The 16,007-nt window shown below is 57.2% G+C and overlaps 1 protein-coding gene across 1 annotated transcript in view; it reads right to left on the reverse strand.

The window, feature by feature from the left end:
• The window catches only part of CSMD1 (CUB and Sushi multiple domains 1), an 858,055-nt gene that overhangs the window by 38,144 nt on the left and 803,904 nt on the right, over positions 1–16,007 (reverse strand). Inside the window, exons 47-52 of the mRNA XM_059685840.1 lie at positions 14,519–14,707; positions 12,041–12,187; positions 10,921–11,109; positions 8,651–8,836; positions 5,489–5,683; positions 799–972 (exon numbers count right to left, since the gene is read on the reverse strand). Of these exons, the coding sequence (XP_059541823.1) occupies positions 799–972; positions 5,489–5,683; positions 8,651–8,836; positions 10,921–11,109; positions 12,041–12,187; positions 14,519–14,707 (1,080 nt within the window). The remainder of the gene's footprint in view (positions 1–798; positions 973–5,488; positions 5,684–8,650; positions 8,837–10,920; positions 11,110–12,040; positions 12,188–14,518; positions 14,708–16,007) is intronic.

A 16,007-nucleotide genomic window follows, 5' to 3' on the forward strand; every position in this document is an offset into this window, starting at 1 on the left:
TCATTTCCCGACACCGAAGCTGTCTTTCTCTGGTGGCTGCTCTCTGGCATCACTACCTACTTTCCTTCCGTCCTGTCTTCCAATTCCGGGTCTTTCTACAAGTTCTCCGGAGTGGAAAGCACATACTTATACCGTTCACAACACCCCAGCGTGTCCCAGCCACGGACAGCCAGAGGCTCAGACTCTCAGCCTCTGCGGCTCACGTGACTGAATGTCACGGAGATCACGGGGTCTGCGGGCAGCTCACCCATCCCCTCAGCTCACGGAGACCCACAGGGAGCCTCAGAGACCCGGACTCCACGCTGCGTGGTCACCAGGTTACAGTCTCCGGGAAGGCTTCCCCAGGGGAGGTGTGCAGCTCAGTTTAAACATCGTCATGCCGACATTTCTAATCTTGGGAAAAGAAGACCAAGTCATCGCGCACGCCTGCCATTTTAAACAACCCACTGTGCTCACACTGGGCGACAGGAACGTCCCTGTAACTTGTCGATGTAATTTATAATCCTTAAAGGCGCACATTCGAAATTCATTTCCACGCGCCCTGAAGCCAGAGCACAGGGCTAGCCCCAGGGACCTGCGAATAGTGTTTACATCGCTCAGGGCACTTTCCTCACATCTGAGCGGTGGGTGGAACCACACGTATGGTCAGAGGTGAGAACGTGCCTGTGTGAGCCTCACGCAGTGAGCGCAGCCGGAGCCCTCACAGTGGGGGGTCTCCGCTCCGGGGTGGTGGGGGGCCTCCCTCTACGCCTCAGGTCACTGAGTGCAGCAGGCGCGGGGGGCGGGGGGGGCACGTACCCAGGCACCGCGTCTCGGCGCCGCTCCACAGCCCGCTCGCCAGGCACTCTCTCACGTGGGACCCCACCAGCGTGTAGCCCGTGTTGCACGTGAATATGGCCGTGGCCCCGTACACGGTCAGCGTCCCGATCTTGTTGCCGTTGGGGGGGAAGGACAGGCTTCCGCATGAGATCACTGCAAGGAAAGCGAGAATAGAGTGAGTGTCCCCGCGCCTCCAGAGCGCGGCTCGGCTCAGTGAGCATCGTCAGTCCTGGTTCTCACCAGGGCGGTGGGGGGGGGGTGTATCTGTCCACTCAGGGTGGGTAGGCAACCAGCTGGGAGCTTCATTTCCCTTCTCTTATGTCCCTGACAAGGAAGAGTGCACGTTTGGCGTGGTTTCCAGAATCTTCTAGGTCCTTCCAGGCCCATTGCTATGGTCCCATCCTCACAGGCAGCTAAGCCTTTCTCGAAAAAACACTCAGGAGACCCACTTATTCACACACAAGCCCCTCTGCGACCTGCACGGGCATCCTGTCCACCTCCCTGTCTGTACCAGGCACGAGGCCCACGTGACAGTCATGGGGGGGGTGTGCCAACGTGGGCCCGGGGGATGGAGAACGGCCACTCCGGTCAACGTGCCGGGACCAGGCAGCGTGGGATGACGGCCCAGGACGTCCACCCCCACGGCAGACAGAGCGCTCATTCTCGCATTCACGGGCGTGATCTTTTGGGATCCTGACCCCACAGCATTGCTGACTGGACAGCTGGCATGTGGAGTCTTCCTCACAATTAAAAACGATACAGTCTGGCCCCTGGGTGGCTGGAGAGAGAGGCATGTGTGTCCCAGCTGCACCCGCCTTCCCAGCACAGTCATCGCGGGTGCCACGTGCACCTCACGCCCACGCCCGTGGGAGCTGGATTCAGTGTAGACAGTGAACACACCCGGGTCCCTGCACGTGTGTGAGCACAGGGAGGCGTGGAGTCTCACGGCCGAAGACATCGCCAGGTCCCCGGGGCCACCCGCTCACCAGGGGCAAACACGCATGTGAGCAGGTGAGAACGGGAGGTGTGAAGTGCTGCGTGGAGTCACGCGGGGCACAGGGCTGGGGGCAGGGCTGGCGAGGAGCTAGACATGACTGAGTCTGTGTGAACAGTCAACCGACAGGAAGCAGTCACACAGGGAGGCGAGAACACAGCTCCTGGCCGCAGGCTCCCAGGCTCAGCCTCGCCGGGCGGGTCACCAGCTGGGACGCTGGCCAATCTCCCCCGTCTCCGGGGTCGCCTATCAAGGCTGACTTCCCTCCCAACTCCCGACTCCTGTGGGGAGAACCCCTGAAATAAACAACAGATGAGGGTGTCCGGGGCCGGGGAGCCCGTCCTGGAGGTGGGGGCCAGGCCTAGTGCAGCGAGGGCGTGGCTGTTACATCCTCGGGTCCCGCTGACGCCGATGTGTCTGGAGATGAGTCAGCTCCTGTTTGTGGTCCAGGGAGGGAGACCCCTTGCCGAGAGCGACCACCCTCTTCCAGAATGTTCCATGGGGACTGAGAGAACATGTGTACTTTGTTGTTTGCTAGGAGAACCGTCCGTCAATGCCAAGGAGGTCGAATCCGACAGTGCTGTGCTCCACATCCCATCCTATTGATGTCCTGCCCACCTGCCTCCTGCACTGCTGAGGGGAAGCACTGAACTCCGTGACTGTGACTTTAGGTCGGTCCATTCTCCTTACCCTTCTGTCGGGAGCGGCTATAGGATTAAGCCTCGGGCTGACCTGGGGCAGGGCCACAAACAAGTCCCTTCCTGGAGGGCAGAGCTCTCCTAGCACAATGAAGCCTGACCTCGTAGCCCTCCCTAATTCCTTCCCAAGTAGCTAATGGGCTGTGGGAGGTGCAGCCAGTGTTGTCAACACAAGAGCATTTGTAGATGTGTTCATCTGCCCTCATTTTACTCAGACTATAAAATAAATCATCAGCCTGCAGGCTGGGTCTGTGTCCTCATCCAGGCACGGGCGATCCGCCAGCCCCAGCTGTATTCTCTTTGTCTGTCTTCTTTAATCCTTCACCGCCCCTCCTCAGGCTCACCCTTGGCCATGCTGGCGCGGCACACCATTCTACTCATTTTTGCTGAATGTATTTTGAAGCTTCCTTCTCAGGTGTATAAATAATTAAAATTGTTATATTTTAAAAATAAACAACTCCTTTCTTACTGTCGAAAAAAGTCCCTGTCAAAAGGGCGACACCTACGAGCCCTGCCCCAGGCTGTGTGCTGGGCTCGTGGCGAGGACACGTGTGCTGGGTGCTCACAGCGGTGTCTGCACGTGGTCCAGGCTCGTGGCAAGGACACTTGTGCTGAGTGCTCACAGCGGTGTCTGCACGTGGTCCAGGCTCGTGGAGAGGACACGTGTGCTGAGTGCTCACAGGGGTGTCTGCACGTGGTCCAGGCTCGTGGAGAGGACACGTGTGCTGAGTGCTCACAGGGGTGTCTGCACGTGGTCCGGGCTCGTGGCGAGGACACTTGTGCTGAGTGCTCACAGCGGTGTCTGCACATGGTCCAGGCTCATGAGAGGACACGTGTGCTGAGTGCTCACAGGGGTGTCTGCACGTGGTCCGGGCTCGTGGCGAGGACACGTGTGCTGAGTGCTCACAGCGATGTCTGCACATGGTCTGGGCTCATGAGAGGACATGTGTGCTGAGTGCTCACAGGGGTGTCTGCATGTGGTCCGGGCTCGTGGCGAGGACACATGTGCTGAGTGCTCACAGGGGTGTCTGCACGTGGTCCGGGCTCGTGGCAAGGACACGTGTGCTGAGTGCTCACAGGGGTGTCTGCACGTGGTCCGGGCTCATGAGAGGACACGTGTGCTGGGTGCTCACAGCAGAGCCTGCATGTGTCCGGGCTCCTTCAGGGAACTAAGCTCTCAGGACCTGGTCATACCTGAGTGAAATGTGTGCAAACCTTTACTGGTGAATCCCACGAAGAGCAATCACGAGGAGAAATGGACGCGTGTGCCACGTAGACCAGCCTTGGAAACAGGCAGCCTTTCTCCCAGGTGTGCCGCCCCGGTTCCATCTAAGGGGACAAGCAGGCACACGGCCAGCCGCCGCAGGCTCGGGCCGCTCGCCAGGCACGGGGACGCTGTGCCCTAGAGCGAGTCCAGCAGATGTCATTGGGGTGGAGACGGCGTCCACAGGGCACCGCCCGCTGGGATGCCGAGCTCTCGCCGGTCACAGCCGGGCATTTGGTGATATTGCCAACGTTTTTGCTGAGCCAAGTGTCAATGCATTCGACCAGGATGTAGCTTTCACAGTTTCTCATGAACCTTTCATTCAGCCTTTTCCCAAACACAGCGCGACCTTCACCGTGAGCCATGGTGTCTGGAGACCCACCTGCCTCCACTGCGGATCATCGGACGGTGTTTTAACCATCAGGGTTGGTCAGAAACGTGTGGGACAGCGGGAGGTCTGACACCCCCTCTTCCCAGGCCTGGTGTGCCTGGTCGGCGCTGGACGGGACGGCTCATCGCTCTGGTCCGCGCTGCCCTCCCGGCGGCTGTTGACACTGTGGGGGCGGCCTGTTCAGTTCATCCTCCATGCAGCCCCCTGGGTCGTGAAGAAAGCCCGGTGGAGCGGAAGCCCAGCTCCAGCCGCGGGGTGACGGGTCCCGCCGGTGGGCAGGGGTGCGCTGGCCCTACCTGCTACGTGAGTGAGGAAAGCAGCCGGGCAGGAGAGCCCGCCCGCAGGAGACAGGGACCAGCCTTTGCCGACGCCGCGGAAGGCCTGGCTGCGGCCCCTCTCATTGGAGCTTCTACCGGATTCACTAAGTGGCTCCTTCCCTTGGCAAGCAAGGCAGCCGGACCACGCCCAGCTCCCCTGCCTTCTCGGGGACCCTGGTGCCCGCCAGGCGCCCGCTGCTGGCATCGGAGGCCCCCACTGCCCTCAGGATTGGGAGCCACAGGAAGCCCTGACTCCGCTCCTCTCCCACGCTTATCCCGGGTGCCCTCGCTCAGCTGCGCTCGGAGTCTGACCCGTCTGCACTGGTTTCTGTGCAGGGGGCTTCCTGGGGACAGTCGCTGGAGGCTGTGTCCCGGGTGACGGAATCGAGTCCTGCTCTGAGCAACAGCGATATTGTGTGTTTTTCTGTTTATTCTCATTTATTATGAAACCACCTCCAGGTCCTGCTTGTCTGGTGCCTACGAGCATCATGAGCCCCTGGGAGGCGGCTGTGATGGGGGAACACAGGTCCCGTCAGAGTGGGGGCCGTCCCCGGGGGGGACAGCGTCTCTCTAGCATCACCTGGGCTCCGTTCCGAGCTGCTCGGAAACCCTGGCCGATGGGAGCCTTCTGACGCTAGTACACTGATGTCAGCCAGGGAAAGGCACGTGCTTCAGTCTGTCACATCGCCAGACACCGTCTTCATTCTAGCGCAAGGGGATGCCACTGGGTTCAGCTAGAGCAGGGTGGGGACGTCCGGGGGTGGGGACGTCCGGCGGCCGCTGAAGGCCTGAGAAGGCCAGAGCGTCAGGGGCAGGTAAATCGAGCGCTGGGTCGGACAGAGCAGGCTCACTTTTAAGCGGGCGATGCCGTATGGCCTGCAGATGCTGTAAATATCCACCTGGCCGTGGCGGGAAAAGGGTTCCCACCTGCTCGGTGGGATCCAAGCCCCTGGGGTCCTGACTTGGGGGGCGGGGCGGCCCGGAGCAGGCCTGGGACTCACTCACCTCTGCACCGGGGCCGCTGCTCGCCCGTGCTCCACGTCCCGTCGGCCTGGCACCGCAGCAGCCGGGCGCCCTCCAGGTAGTGGCCGGGGCTGCAGCTCAGCACCACCTGCGCGCCGAACTCACTCGGGGCCCCCGACACCAGCCTCCAGGTGACGTGCTCCGCCAGCTGCGCCTCGATGCCGGGGCACGTGACGGCTGGAAAAGAGTCACAGCCCGCATCACCACTCCCCCCGCCCAGCCCGGATCGGGCCCGCGTTTCCGAGGAGAGACCTTCCTTCCCAGCCCTCTCACTGGGAAAGCCCGTGCCAGGACTTATTACTCGGGTGTCTCTATCCCCACTGTCACGTGGTGGTCTCACGTGGGCGATGCACGCCAGGGCCCATGGATCGTGCTCGGGAGACCTGCAGCGAGACCGCCAGGAAGGGGAAGTCCCTGACCCGAGGGCACAGGTTCATGTGAAGAGGAACATGCCCTTCCGGTGAGGGAACACGCGTGTAAGACACGGTTCACCTATTTCTCTCAATGCCCTCCAGGGAGCCGGGCTGGGCCTGAATCACGGGGAAGCAGGTGGACACCGATTCTTGGAAAATGAGACGCCCCCCCCCCTCCCGTTCACGCCCCTCACTGCGCCATGGGCTGCCCCCGACCCCGTTCACACCCCTCACTGCGCCATGGGCTGCCCCCCCCGTTCACACCCCTCACTGCGCCATGGGCTGCCCTCCCTCCCCACGCCCCTCACTGTGCCAAGGGCTGCCCGTCCCGGGATTCCCGTGTGGGAGAAGGTCACGCGCACACGGTGCCATCACCGAGCAGAGCACGTGTAGCAGGTGTCACAGGAGGCGTCTCTTCGTGCTCTGAGACAGAGGCCGAGGCTTGGGGCGGGGGGGGGGGGTAGGCTCTGGGGGTGACTCAGGAGCCCCAGCAGCGATGACAGCAGTAATGACAGTAGCCCTCCTAGTGCCACTGCGTCACCACCAGCATCAACTGCAAGGGATTCGCACAGACGCTGACAACACCGTGTGTGCACCGTCCCGCGGATGCGAGGATTCGTATTTTCTGAAAGTGCGATCGTGTTTAAAACGGCTTTCGCACAATCACCCCCAGAGCCCCATTTCTCTACATGTGAGTTAACACCACAGTCAACCACCCACAAAACTGACCCGACTGGTTAATTATTGGGCCTGGAAGAGTTGGCTGGAGACGCCCTAAGTTTTTACAGGATACGAAGAAATACATTTTACTTTTAAAATTCTATTCACGCTCATTAAAATCGAATCAGGCATATTCAAAACGTTACAAAACTCGCATTTAATCTTCTCTCCGTAATTTACCAGTATTATGTGCAAATAAACTGAAAAAAAAAATAGGTCTTTTCGTATTCTAATACTATCGATGAGGTTTAAAATGGGAAAAGCATTTGTACATTTAAAAGTCATCCCAAATCTTTCTTGTAGGTGTTTTTTAGATAAAACCGTTATCTGGAATTCATACGTCTATCCCAGAGTTCTACCTAATCATATAAATATGATTTTCCTCCAGCCGGAACCTCTCAGAGTTCCAGGCAAAGCCGCCATTTCTGAAAAGTCTTTAGTAAACCCACGACGCCCCCATCCCAGGACACGCGTTGGGTAAGATTCATTCAGGCCCGAAAGCGCGCTTCTGGCACCCACGTGATTGTTGCTCGTCACCTAAACGACCTCCCACAAACCCTACTTGTGCCCAGAGGACGGCTGTTGGCTTAGACGACGGAATCGGGGTTTCCGGGAGCCGCCGGTGTCTACAGCAATGGCCCCCCATTCTTCCTGACTCGCCCCCCTTCAGGGCCTGCGCTGCAAGATCGGATTCTCCCTTTTGTGTCTGCTTGCCTCTCCCTCCTCGCAAGGCCCCCGCTCTCTCCCTGCAAACAGTGCTGCCCTTTCACTTTTTCTGCGTGTCAGTCACGCCTGACTTAAAGCAGGTGCCACGGCCACGTGTTTATAAAAGTGTGTGTGGCCCAGCCAGCGTGGCTCAGTGGTTGAGCACTGACCTATGAACCAGGAGGTCAGGGTTTGATTCCTGGGAGCGGCCATGTCACGGGCACCAGCTCAGGCACCAGGCGGCTGCACGCGGAGCTGCCGGACATCAAAGACCCTAAGTCCAAGGGGACTGAGGAGGCGGAGGACGCAGACCTGAGGACGCTTCAGCGTTTCCTTAGGTGCGGTCGCCGGGGTCAGGGTGCAGTTTCCGCTTTTACTTTTTTTTAACATTTTTACAAATATTTAATTGTTAGTTTTCCTTCTCTTCCTTCCTCCGTCCCTATCTTTCAATTTTTTAAAATATATTTTTGTTCATTTCAGAGAGGAAAGGAGAGGGAGAGGGAGACAGAAATATCAGTGATGAGAAAATCATGGATCGGCTGCCTCCTGCACGCCCCCCACTGGGGATGGAACCCACAACCCAGGCATGTGCCCTGACTGGGAATCGAACTCTGACCTCCTGGTTCATAGGTCAATGCTCAACCACTGAGCCACACCGGCGGGGCTCAGTTTCCTCTCAATTCCATGCCTCCACACTCAGTGGCAGGCAGCTCGGTTCTGTGGCTGACCCACCCGGTCCAGGCACCGAGACACCGAGAGGTCCCACCTACCATGTCCAGCCCCGTGAGGCTCATTCTCATCGTCGCAGGGTTTCTGCGGGAACATGGGTTTGTGTGGGACGTGGGTGTGTGGGGACGTGGGTGTGTGTGGGACGTGGGTGTGTGGGGACGTGGGTGTGTGTGGGACGTGGGTGTGTGTGTGGGACATGGGTGTGTGTGTGGACGTGGGTGTGTGGGGACGTGGGTGTGTGTGGGACGTGGGTGTGTGGGGACGTGGGTGTGTGGGACGTGGGCGCATGTGGACGTGGGTGTGTGTGGACGTGGGTGTGTGTGTGGGACGTGGGCGTGTGGGATGTGGGCGCATGTGGGACGTTGGTTTGTGTGGGACGTGGGTGTATGTGTGGGACGTGGGCGTGTGGGACGTGGGTGCGTGTGGGACGTGGGTTTGTGTGGGGAATGTGTGTTTCTGTGGGGAACATGGGCTGTGACCCCGATGCAGTGACAGGTGCTCACCCCTGCGGCTGGAGCTGGACCCTCGCAGGGAAGCCCCTCCCAGGAGCCCCCCACAGGCACCCGGCCCCACTCACGCTTGCAGGCGGGCGGCGTCCCTCCGTGGCTCCAGGACCCGTCTTCCCGGCACACGGCCGTGGCTCGCTGGCTGCCTTCGAGCGTGAAGCCCTCGTCACACTCGTAGGTGACTTTACTGCCCAAGGTGAACTCGTTCCCCGCGAAGGAGCCATTCCCCGGGGCCTCGGGGATGCCGCAGGACACGGCTGGGGAGGGAGGCAAGGCGGTCAGTCAGCGGGCGTCAGCGCCGCTGGCATTTCTGTCTCTAACGTACTGCACACGCATAGCACAGGCCGGAGCGCCGAGGGACGTCGGGGTTGATGAGAAACAACGAGACCCCGATCAGAATGACACGCCCAGGGCTGCTTTCCAGGACTAAGCTGAGGGCTGTGGCCCTGGAACCAACCCACGCGCTCTGTCAGATGAGCGAGAGCCCACCCCCTTCACTTAACATCGGGAAAAGGGACAGCATAGCATCTTCCCGTCACAGAACCCGTCGCGGTGCGGACTCCTCGCCCCGAGCGGTCCCGCCTCAGGGCTCCAAATCCTCCTTCTTATTCGCTGCACACACCCCCTCCCCAGAGGCCCCCCCCCTGCCCCGTCCCCAGGACTCGTGTTCCTACAAGTTCTATTAAAGGCAAACAAAGAGCTACAAGGCATCCTCGATCATAACCTCTATTATTTTATAGGTCACCTGCCCGGGGGCTGGGCCTGGGGCTGAGCTACAGGGGATTTGAGGGGGACACGGGGCCAGGAGCTGGGCCAGAGGTCGGTGCCCATCACTCCGATGGTGAAGGCCGGCGAGGAAACGCTGCCGTGAGGAGGGAAGCTGAGAGCCCGCCACGGGCAGAACTCCACAGAGCACTTCTCTCCTCAGCCCCCAGCTCCGGCCCCGCCCTGTCTGCGAGGCACAGGCGGGGTCTCTGGGCCTGGCCCATGGAGCTCAGTGGTTGGGCACCCTCCCATGCACCCAAAGGCCACTGGTTCGATCCCAGTTGGGGCGCATGGCCAGGGGGTGAGGGAGTGTGCAGGAGGCAGCCAATCAGTGCTTTGCGCTCCCATAGATGTTTCCCCCCCTCTTCCTCCCTCTCTAAAGATCAATAACAACACTTCTCCTGCTCTGTCAGCATGCACCTGGGGCTCCCTTAAAAAGAATGAATGAAAGAATGAATAGTAACTAAATAAACTCTCAGGTGAAATGGCTACAAGGTCCACGAGGGAGCCACGAGCAGGGCAGGGCGCCTCTGCCCAGGAAGCCCCCGGAGGACCACACCGGGACCCTTCATCAGCCCGCATCCGAGATGCTCCCACCGGGCATTTAAACCTCGGTCTCAGGCCCAGGACACGGCCCACGGCTGCTTTCACGCAAGCAGTTGGTGCTTAGTCACAGGCGGAGAGCGACAAAACGTTTAAAGGAAATGAAAAGCATTTTTTCTTTTGAAAAAAAATTTACTTTTGTTTTAAAGAAAAAGCATCACCATTCCTAGTGGAACAGCACACTGGCCCTGCGTGAGCCCCCACATTACAGAGGGTTTCTCGGGGGGCGGGGGTGAGGGGGGGAAGTCTGTGTGAGCACTGAGCCAGGGGGCGGAGCTCTGAGGGAGATGCCTGCCTGCCATTGGCTCCTGTGCAGCCAGAAAAGCTCGCATCCCAGGAAGGAGAGAGAGAGGAAACCAGTGGGAGGCTCTATTTATAAATCATAATCAGCTTTCAAAGGCCAACACATCTCCTCACGAACATAAACCTCAATCAGACAAAACTCCGAACACTTCACGACTTCAAAGACCTCAATTAAAAATTAAAATGCCGCCTTTGAAAATCTGGCTTTTATGCGCTTGACAGAAAAAAATACAGAAAAAGGCGTAAAATACTGAAATCGACTTTAACAAGCTGTAGATGTGAGCCACCAAAGGAAAACGAATCCACAGCACACGGCTCCCAGAATGAGTTTTAACCTAAAAGAAGGAAAGTTAGCATTCGGAGTTGGCTTTTTAAGTGACTTCAACTGTAAAAAACTTACTTTGAACCTAAATGAGCAAACGCACTTTTCGGTCTGCAATGAACCACAGTGGGTGTTAGGATGACCTCCGGCCCCGTGACTGCCCGCCGCCCTCTGGCTCCAGCCGAGGGGCGATGAAGCTGCACAAAGGCCAGGACTGTGCACGGCCGCCCAGAGCTGACCTGCGCTTCTGGGCCCGCTCAGTGCCTCCCCTTTCAGCCCAGCCCGGCTCCGACCCTGTCAGCGCGGTAGATCGCAGTGAGGGGTCCGGAGGGGAGGGACCCGTCTTACCCTGGCACAGCGGCGGGAGGGCGTCCCACTGGAACATGCCCACGGGGTTCCGGGTGCACGTGGCATTGCTGCGGCCCACCAGGCGGTGCCCGGGCTGGCAGGAGTAGTGTACGGTGCTGCCCAGCGCCCCCGCCGTCCTGTTCAAGACGCCTCCGTTCCTGGGCGTGTGGGTCAGGCTGCAGTAAGGGGCTACAGGCAGACAGACGCACACACGCAGACAGACAGACAGGCGCACACACGCAGACAGACAGACAGACACAGACATGCAGACAGACAGACACACAGACAGACAGACACACAGATAGACAGACAAGTGTAAGTGAGCCGCCATCTCCCTGCTCCGAGGGTGTCAGGACAGCTCTGCTGTTCGAATAACAAGAAAACAGTTGCAGTGTGTAGCCGGCTCTGAAACGTACCCCCAACACCCGTGCCCGGGGCACGCGGGGAGCAGGAACCGCACTCACTGTGGGGAGGTGGGGAGGGGCCACAGGGGGGCTGCCCCCCACGGAGGGCCAATGGCCGGTTTCTGAGGAAAGGACACCAGCTCTCACCACAGGATGACTTGTGAAGTTAACATCATCGTGACCATATCTTCCTGTTTGTGCCCTTAGCTTAAGGTTAATGGATAGAATTTTATCTTTGGGGAAATGTCTTTGCTTTCCATGATACGAGGCTCAATGGTTTAGGATGTGAGCAACATCGTTTTAAATCGTTAACCCACAGGCAGCTTATCTTCCCTAAATTCATTTGGAGACGTCACTCAGAGCATTCCCGTCACATCATTTCTATCCAAGTTTACTATTCATCTTCAAAAATCAGGCTTCTGTCTACCTATTTCTTTTCCTTTTAATATATTTATGGATTTCAGAGAGGAAGGGAGAGGGAGCGAGCGAGAAACATCAATGATGAGAGGGAATCATGGATCAGCTGCCTCCTGCACGCCCCCTCCTGGGGATGGAGCCCGCAACCCAGGCTGTGCCCTGACCGGGAATGGAACCGTGACCTCCTGGCTCAGAGGTGGACGCTCAGCCCCTGACCGCCGGCCGGGCAGTCTAATTTGATTGGAATGCGATCACTCGCGTGGAGAGCCCTGTCCACGCAGTCGCCGTCTCCCGCTCACCTGAGTAGCGGATCTTGAAGCCCTTCTTGCTGGTGGCGTGGTCGGTGGACCAGCGCAGGAACAGCTGGCTGCCGCTGCTGGTGAAGCGCGCCTGCTCCGTGTGGTTCCCGCTCAGCACCGCCAGCAGCGGGCTCTGCCCGGAAGAGCCTGCGAAACGGACACACAGACGCTGACACGCACCTGCCGCACACGGCCGCACACACGGATGCTGTCATCCGTGTCCCACTGGGCCAGTGATGGCGAACCTATGACACGCGTGTCTGAGGTGACACGCGAACTCATTTTTTTGGTTGATTTTTCTTTGTTAAATGGCATTTAAATATACAAAATCAATATCAAAAATATGCCTTTGTTTTACTACGGTTGCAAAGATCAAAAAATTTCTGTATGTGACACGGCACCAGAGTTAAGTTAGGGTTTTTCAAAATGCCGGCACGCCGAGCTCACAAGGTTCGCCATCACTGCCGTGGGCTCTACACGTTCCGCACAGAGTGGTTCCTCCCGAGGCGGAGGAAACACTCCTGGTGACAACAGCAGAGGCGCCTCCCCGATGCGAAGGCACGGCCCCTGGAGCGATTCCAGGGGGTGCTCGCCACACCCTCACACTAAAATCACATGGAGCCCAGCTTTACAGCAGCAGTCCCGGGGTACACCACACACAGCCCCGTGGGCCGAGACCACGGACAGTGCCGGACCCGCATTCCTATGCTTTTCCCTGTACTTTCCCCCTTTCCGCTTGCAGGGAGGACCCGGGCTCCTCGCTGGCACCCCTGAACCGCAGCTTCACCGCCTTGCGCTGCGGGACCGGCATTAAGTGAAGGAAGGTGATGGGGCGCAGCCCGAGACCCCAGGACCAGGGCTGGCCGCCGGCAGGGAGGCTGGGCCACAGGGAGACGCTGGGCAGAGGACGCTCACATCCCGTGGACTGAGGAGGACCCTGAGATTCCATCACGCCACTGGGAGCAGAGCGCAACTTAAAACTTACCAACCGTTTCTAGAATTTTCCATTTAATATGTTTGGACCACAGTTGTCGGTGGGTAATTGAAAAGGTGGATAAGGGGGGATTACTGCACACTCAAGGAAACACCTCTGAAAATGGAAATATTCTGTTTCTATGTGTACGCGTGTAAATTTAATTTCCAACTTAGCACTTCATCTTGGCAATTCATACGCTAATTCATGTGCTATCCATCCATCTGAGCAATTCGGTTATTACTGTTCGTCAGCCAGTAAAAGGCATATGAACACCCATAGAATGAATCGGAATCAATTACAGCAAATTTATGTTCACTGAATTGATTGTTTACCAGAACGTAATGACACATTTTTCAGAACATGTGAAAACCCTATTATTATGTGCAGCATGATTCTATGTTGGTCTAATTTCCTGGGGTATGATAAAATTATTAACATCGGTTTCAGTCCAAATTGACGGTTCAGCCACACTTTCATCCCAAGCATCGCACTGTTCTACTAAAAGGTCTGCTAGCCCGGCCGGCGTGGCTCAGTGGCTGAGCGTCAACCCAGGAACCGAGAGGTCGCGGGTTCGATTCCCGACCTGGTTGTGGGCTCAATCCCCAGTGAGGGGTGTGCAGGAGTCAGCAGATTAATGATGTTTCTCTTTCAATCGATGTTTCTATCTCTCTATCCCTCTCCCTCTCGCTCTTAAAGTCAATTTTAAAAAAAGAAGAAAAACAAAGTAATAAAAACCAATTAAAAAAAGTCTATTAGAGCCCTGGCCGGGGTTGCTCAATGGTTAGGGGATCAGCCCTTACACTGAGGGGTCACAGTGTATTCCCGATCAGGGCACATGCCCAGGCTGTGGGCTTGATCCCGGGTCTGGGTGCGTGTGGGAGGCAACCGATTGATGTTCCTCTCTCTCTCTCTCTCTCTCTCTCTCTCCTTCTTTCTTCCTCTCCCTCTCAAATCAATGAAATGCATGTCCTCAGGTGAGGATTTTTAAGAAGTTTATTAGAATTCTATAAAAATATATAAGACTAATTTAAAAAACTGTTAATTGAAGACTCCTGTAGCATTTATCATCTAGAAATCTGTGAGCCATTATATTTATATATTTCTAGTGAAATCGTTATTTACATCGGATCGAGCACCTTTATTTTCAAAATCTTAAACTTCCTGAAAGATCTTCTGAATGAATATACTTCTTAGCGAGAAAGGAGGAGCTGCGCGAGGGCCTGTGCCCTGAATCCCCACGTGGAGGATGAGTAAAGCGTCGTCCGCACATCGCCGGTGTAGCGCCCGGTTTCTAACTGGGTGACAGGTGGGCGCTGACAGATGTGCATGGTTGACGGGCACCGGGTCCGAGACTGCACAGCGTGAGAGGAGCGCACTGCCTGTCCGGGGGCGTGTCGTGTCACTCGGTCATAGATCACGTTCTTGTGAGAGAACAGCCTGGCGAGGGTGCCGCTGGCATACCGGGCAGGGTGAGCGCCCGGGAGCCACGAGGAGGAACGTACCGTCAAACACCTCGAGGGCGTCGAACTGCTTCTCGCTCTGGAAGCTGTCCACGAAGAGCGTGATGTTGTAGTGGGGCTCCACGCGGATGGTCCAGGAGCAGGTCTGCGAGTTGAAGTAGTTGCCGGGGTAACCCGGGCTCAGGATGACCCCCGAGGACTCCGTGCGGACCTCGTTGGCCGGGCACTGGGCTGAGGAGGGACGGAAAGTTCTCCTTAACAAAGGGAACGCTCAGTGGGTCAGCGTCCTCCCTGTGTGTGCGAGGCCAGGGAGGGAGCGGCATTCCCACTGCGCTTGGACCCACGGAAGGCGGGGCACAGGGCAGGGGACCGGCCCTGACCGACAATAGTGACACTGTAACATCGCCCTGCCACCCAGGATAGAATGACGCACGTATGACACGTAAGAGAATGCTGCATGCATGACACAAGAGAACTATACATGCATGACCTACATGAGATTCATACATGTGTGGCATATAAGAGAATAATACATGTGTGGCTTAAGAGAATGATGCACACATGACATAAGATAACGGTTCATGTATGACATGCAAGAAAAATGATACGTATATGACATAAGAGAATGATACATGTGTGGCATAAGAGAATGATGCACATATGACATAACGGTTCATGTATGACATGCAAGAAAATGATACGTATATGACATAAGAGAATGATGCATGTGTGGCACTAAGAGAATCATATATGTACAACATGTAAAAGAACTGTACATGTATGACATATGCTGACACGCAGGGCGCTTAGATGACATGGGCAGATGATAGACAGGAAGAAGGGCGATGACAGGAGGAGGGTGCACAGGTCCTATTTAACTCCAGGCTCAAGGCGGCCAAGTCATCGACCCGACCCAGGGCTGCCAAATCTGACGCAGGTGCCAAATGGAGAGGAAATACTGAGCCGGGAAGTCCTCCTTACCTGGACCAGGTGGACCGGACGTCCAGCCCTGCCCACCTGCCCTGGAGTGGAGCCGGAGTGACGTGGGAGCAGCGACTGCCTTGCTGTCTCCCTCATGGAGACTGAACCCCCACACCCTAACCCAGGGCAGGTGTGGGGGGCCCACCCAGCATCCCACGCTTCCCCCCTCCACTAAAAAGCAAGACCTCGCCGGCCAGCGTGGCTCAGGGGTTGAGCATTGACCTATGAACCAGGAGGTCATGGTTTGATTCCCGGTCAGGGCACATGCCGGGGTTGTGGGCTCCATCCCCAGTGTGGGGTGTGTAGGAGGCAGCCGATCTATGATTCTCTCTCATCATGGAGGTCTCTATCTCTCCCTCCCTCTCCCTTCCTCTCTGAAATCAATGAAAATACATTTTTAAATTAAAAATAAATAAGAATAAATAAATAAGTGGGGGCCCTGGCCTGAGGAACTGGAGGCCGTCCCTGGGGTCTCTGGGGAGAGGGTCAGGACTGGGTCCAGCCGCAGGGCCCGCGGGTGCGAGAGATCCCAAGGCACTGCCTGCTGGCG

Source organism: Myotis daubentonii, chromosome 2 (genome assembly GCF_963259705.1).
Source record: "Myotis daubentonii chromosome 2, mMyoDau2.1, whole genome shotgun sequence".
Lineage (NCBI taxonomy): Eukaryota > Metazoa > Chordata > Mammalia > Chiroptera > Vespertilionidae > Myotis > Myotis daubentonii.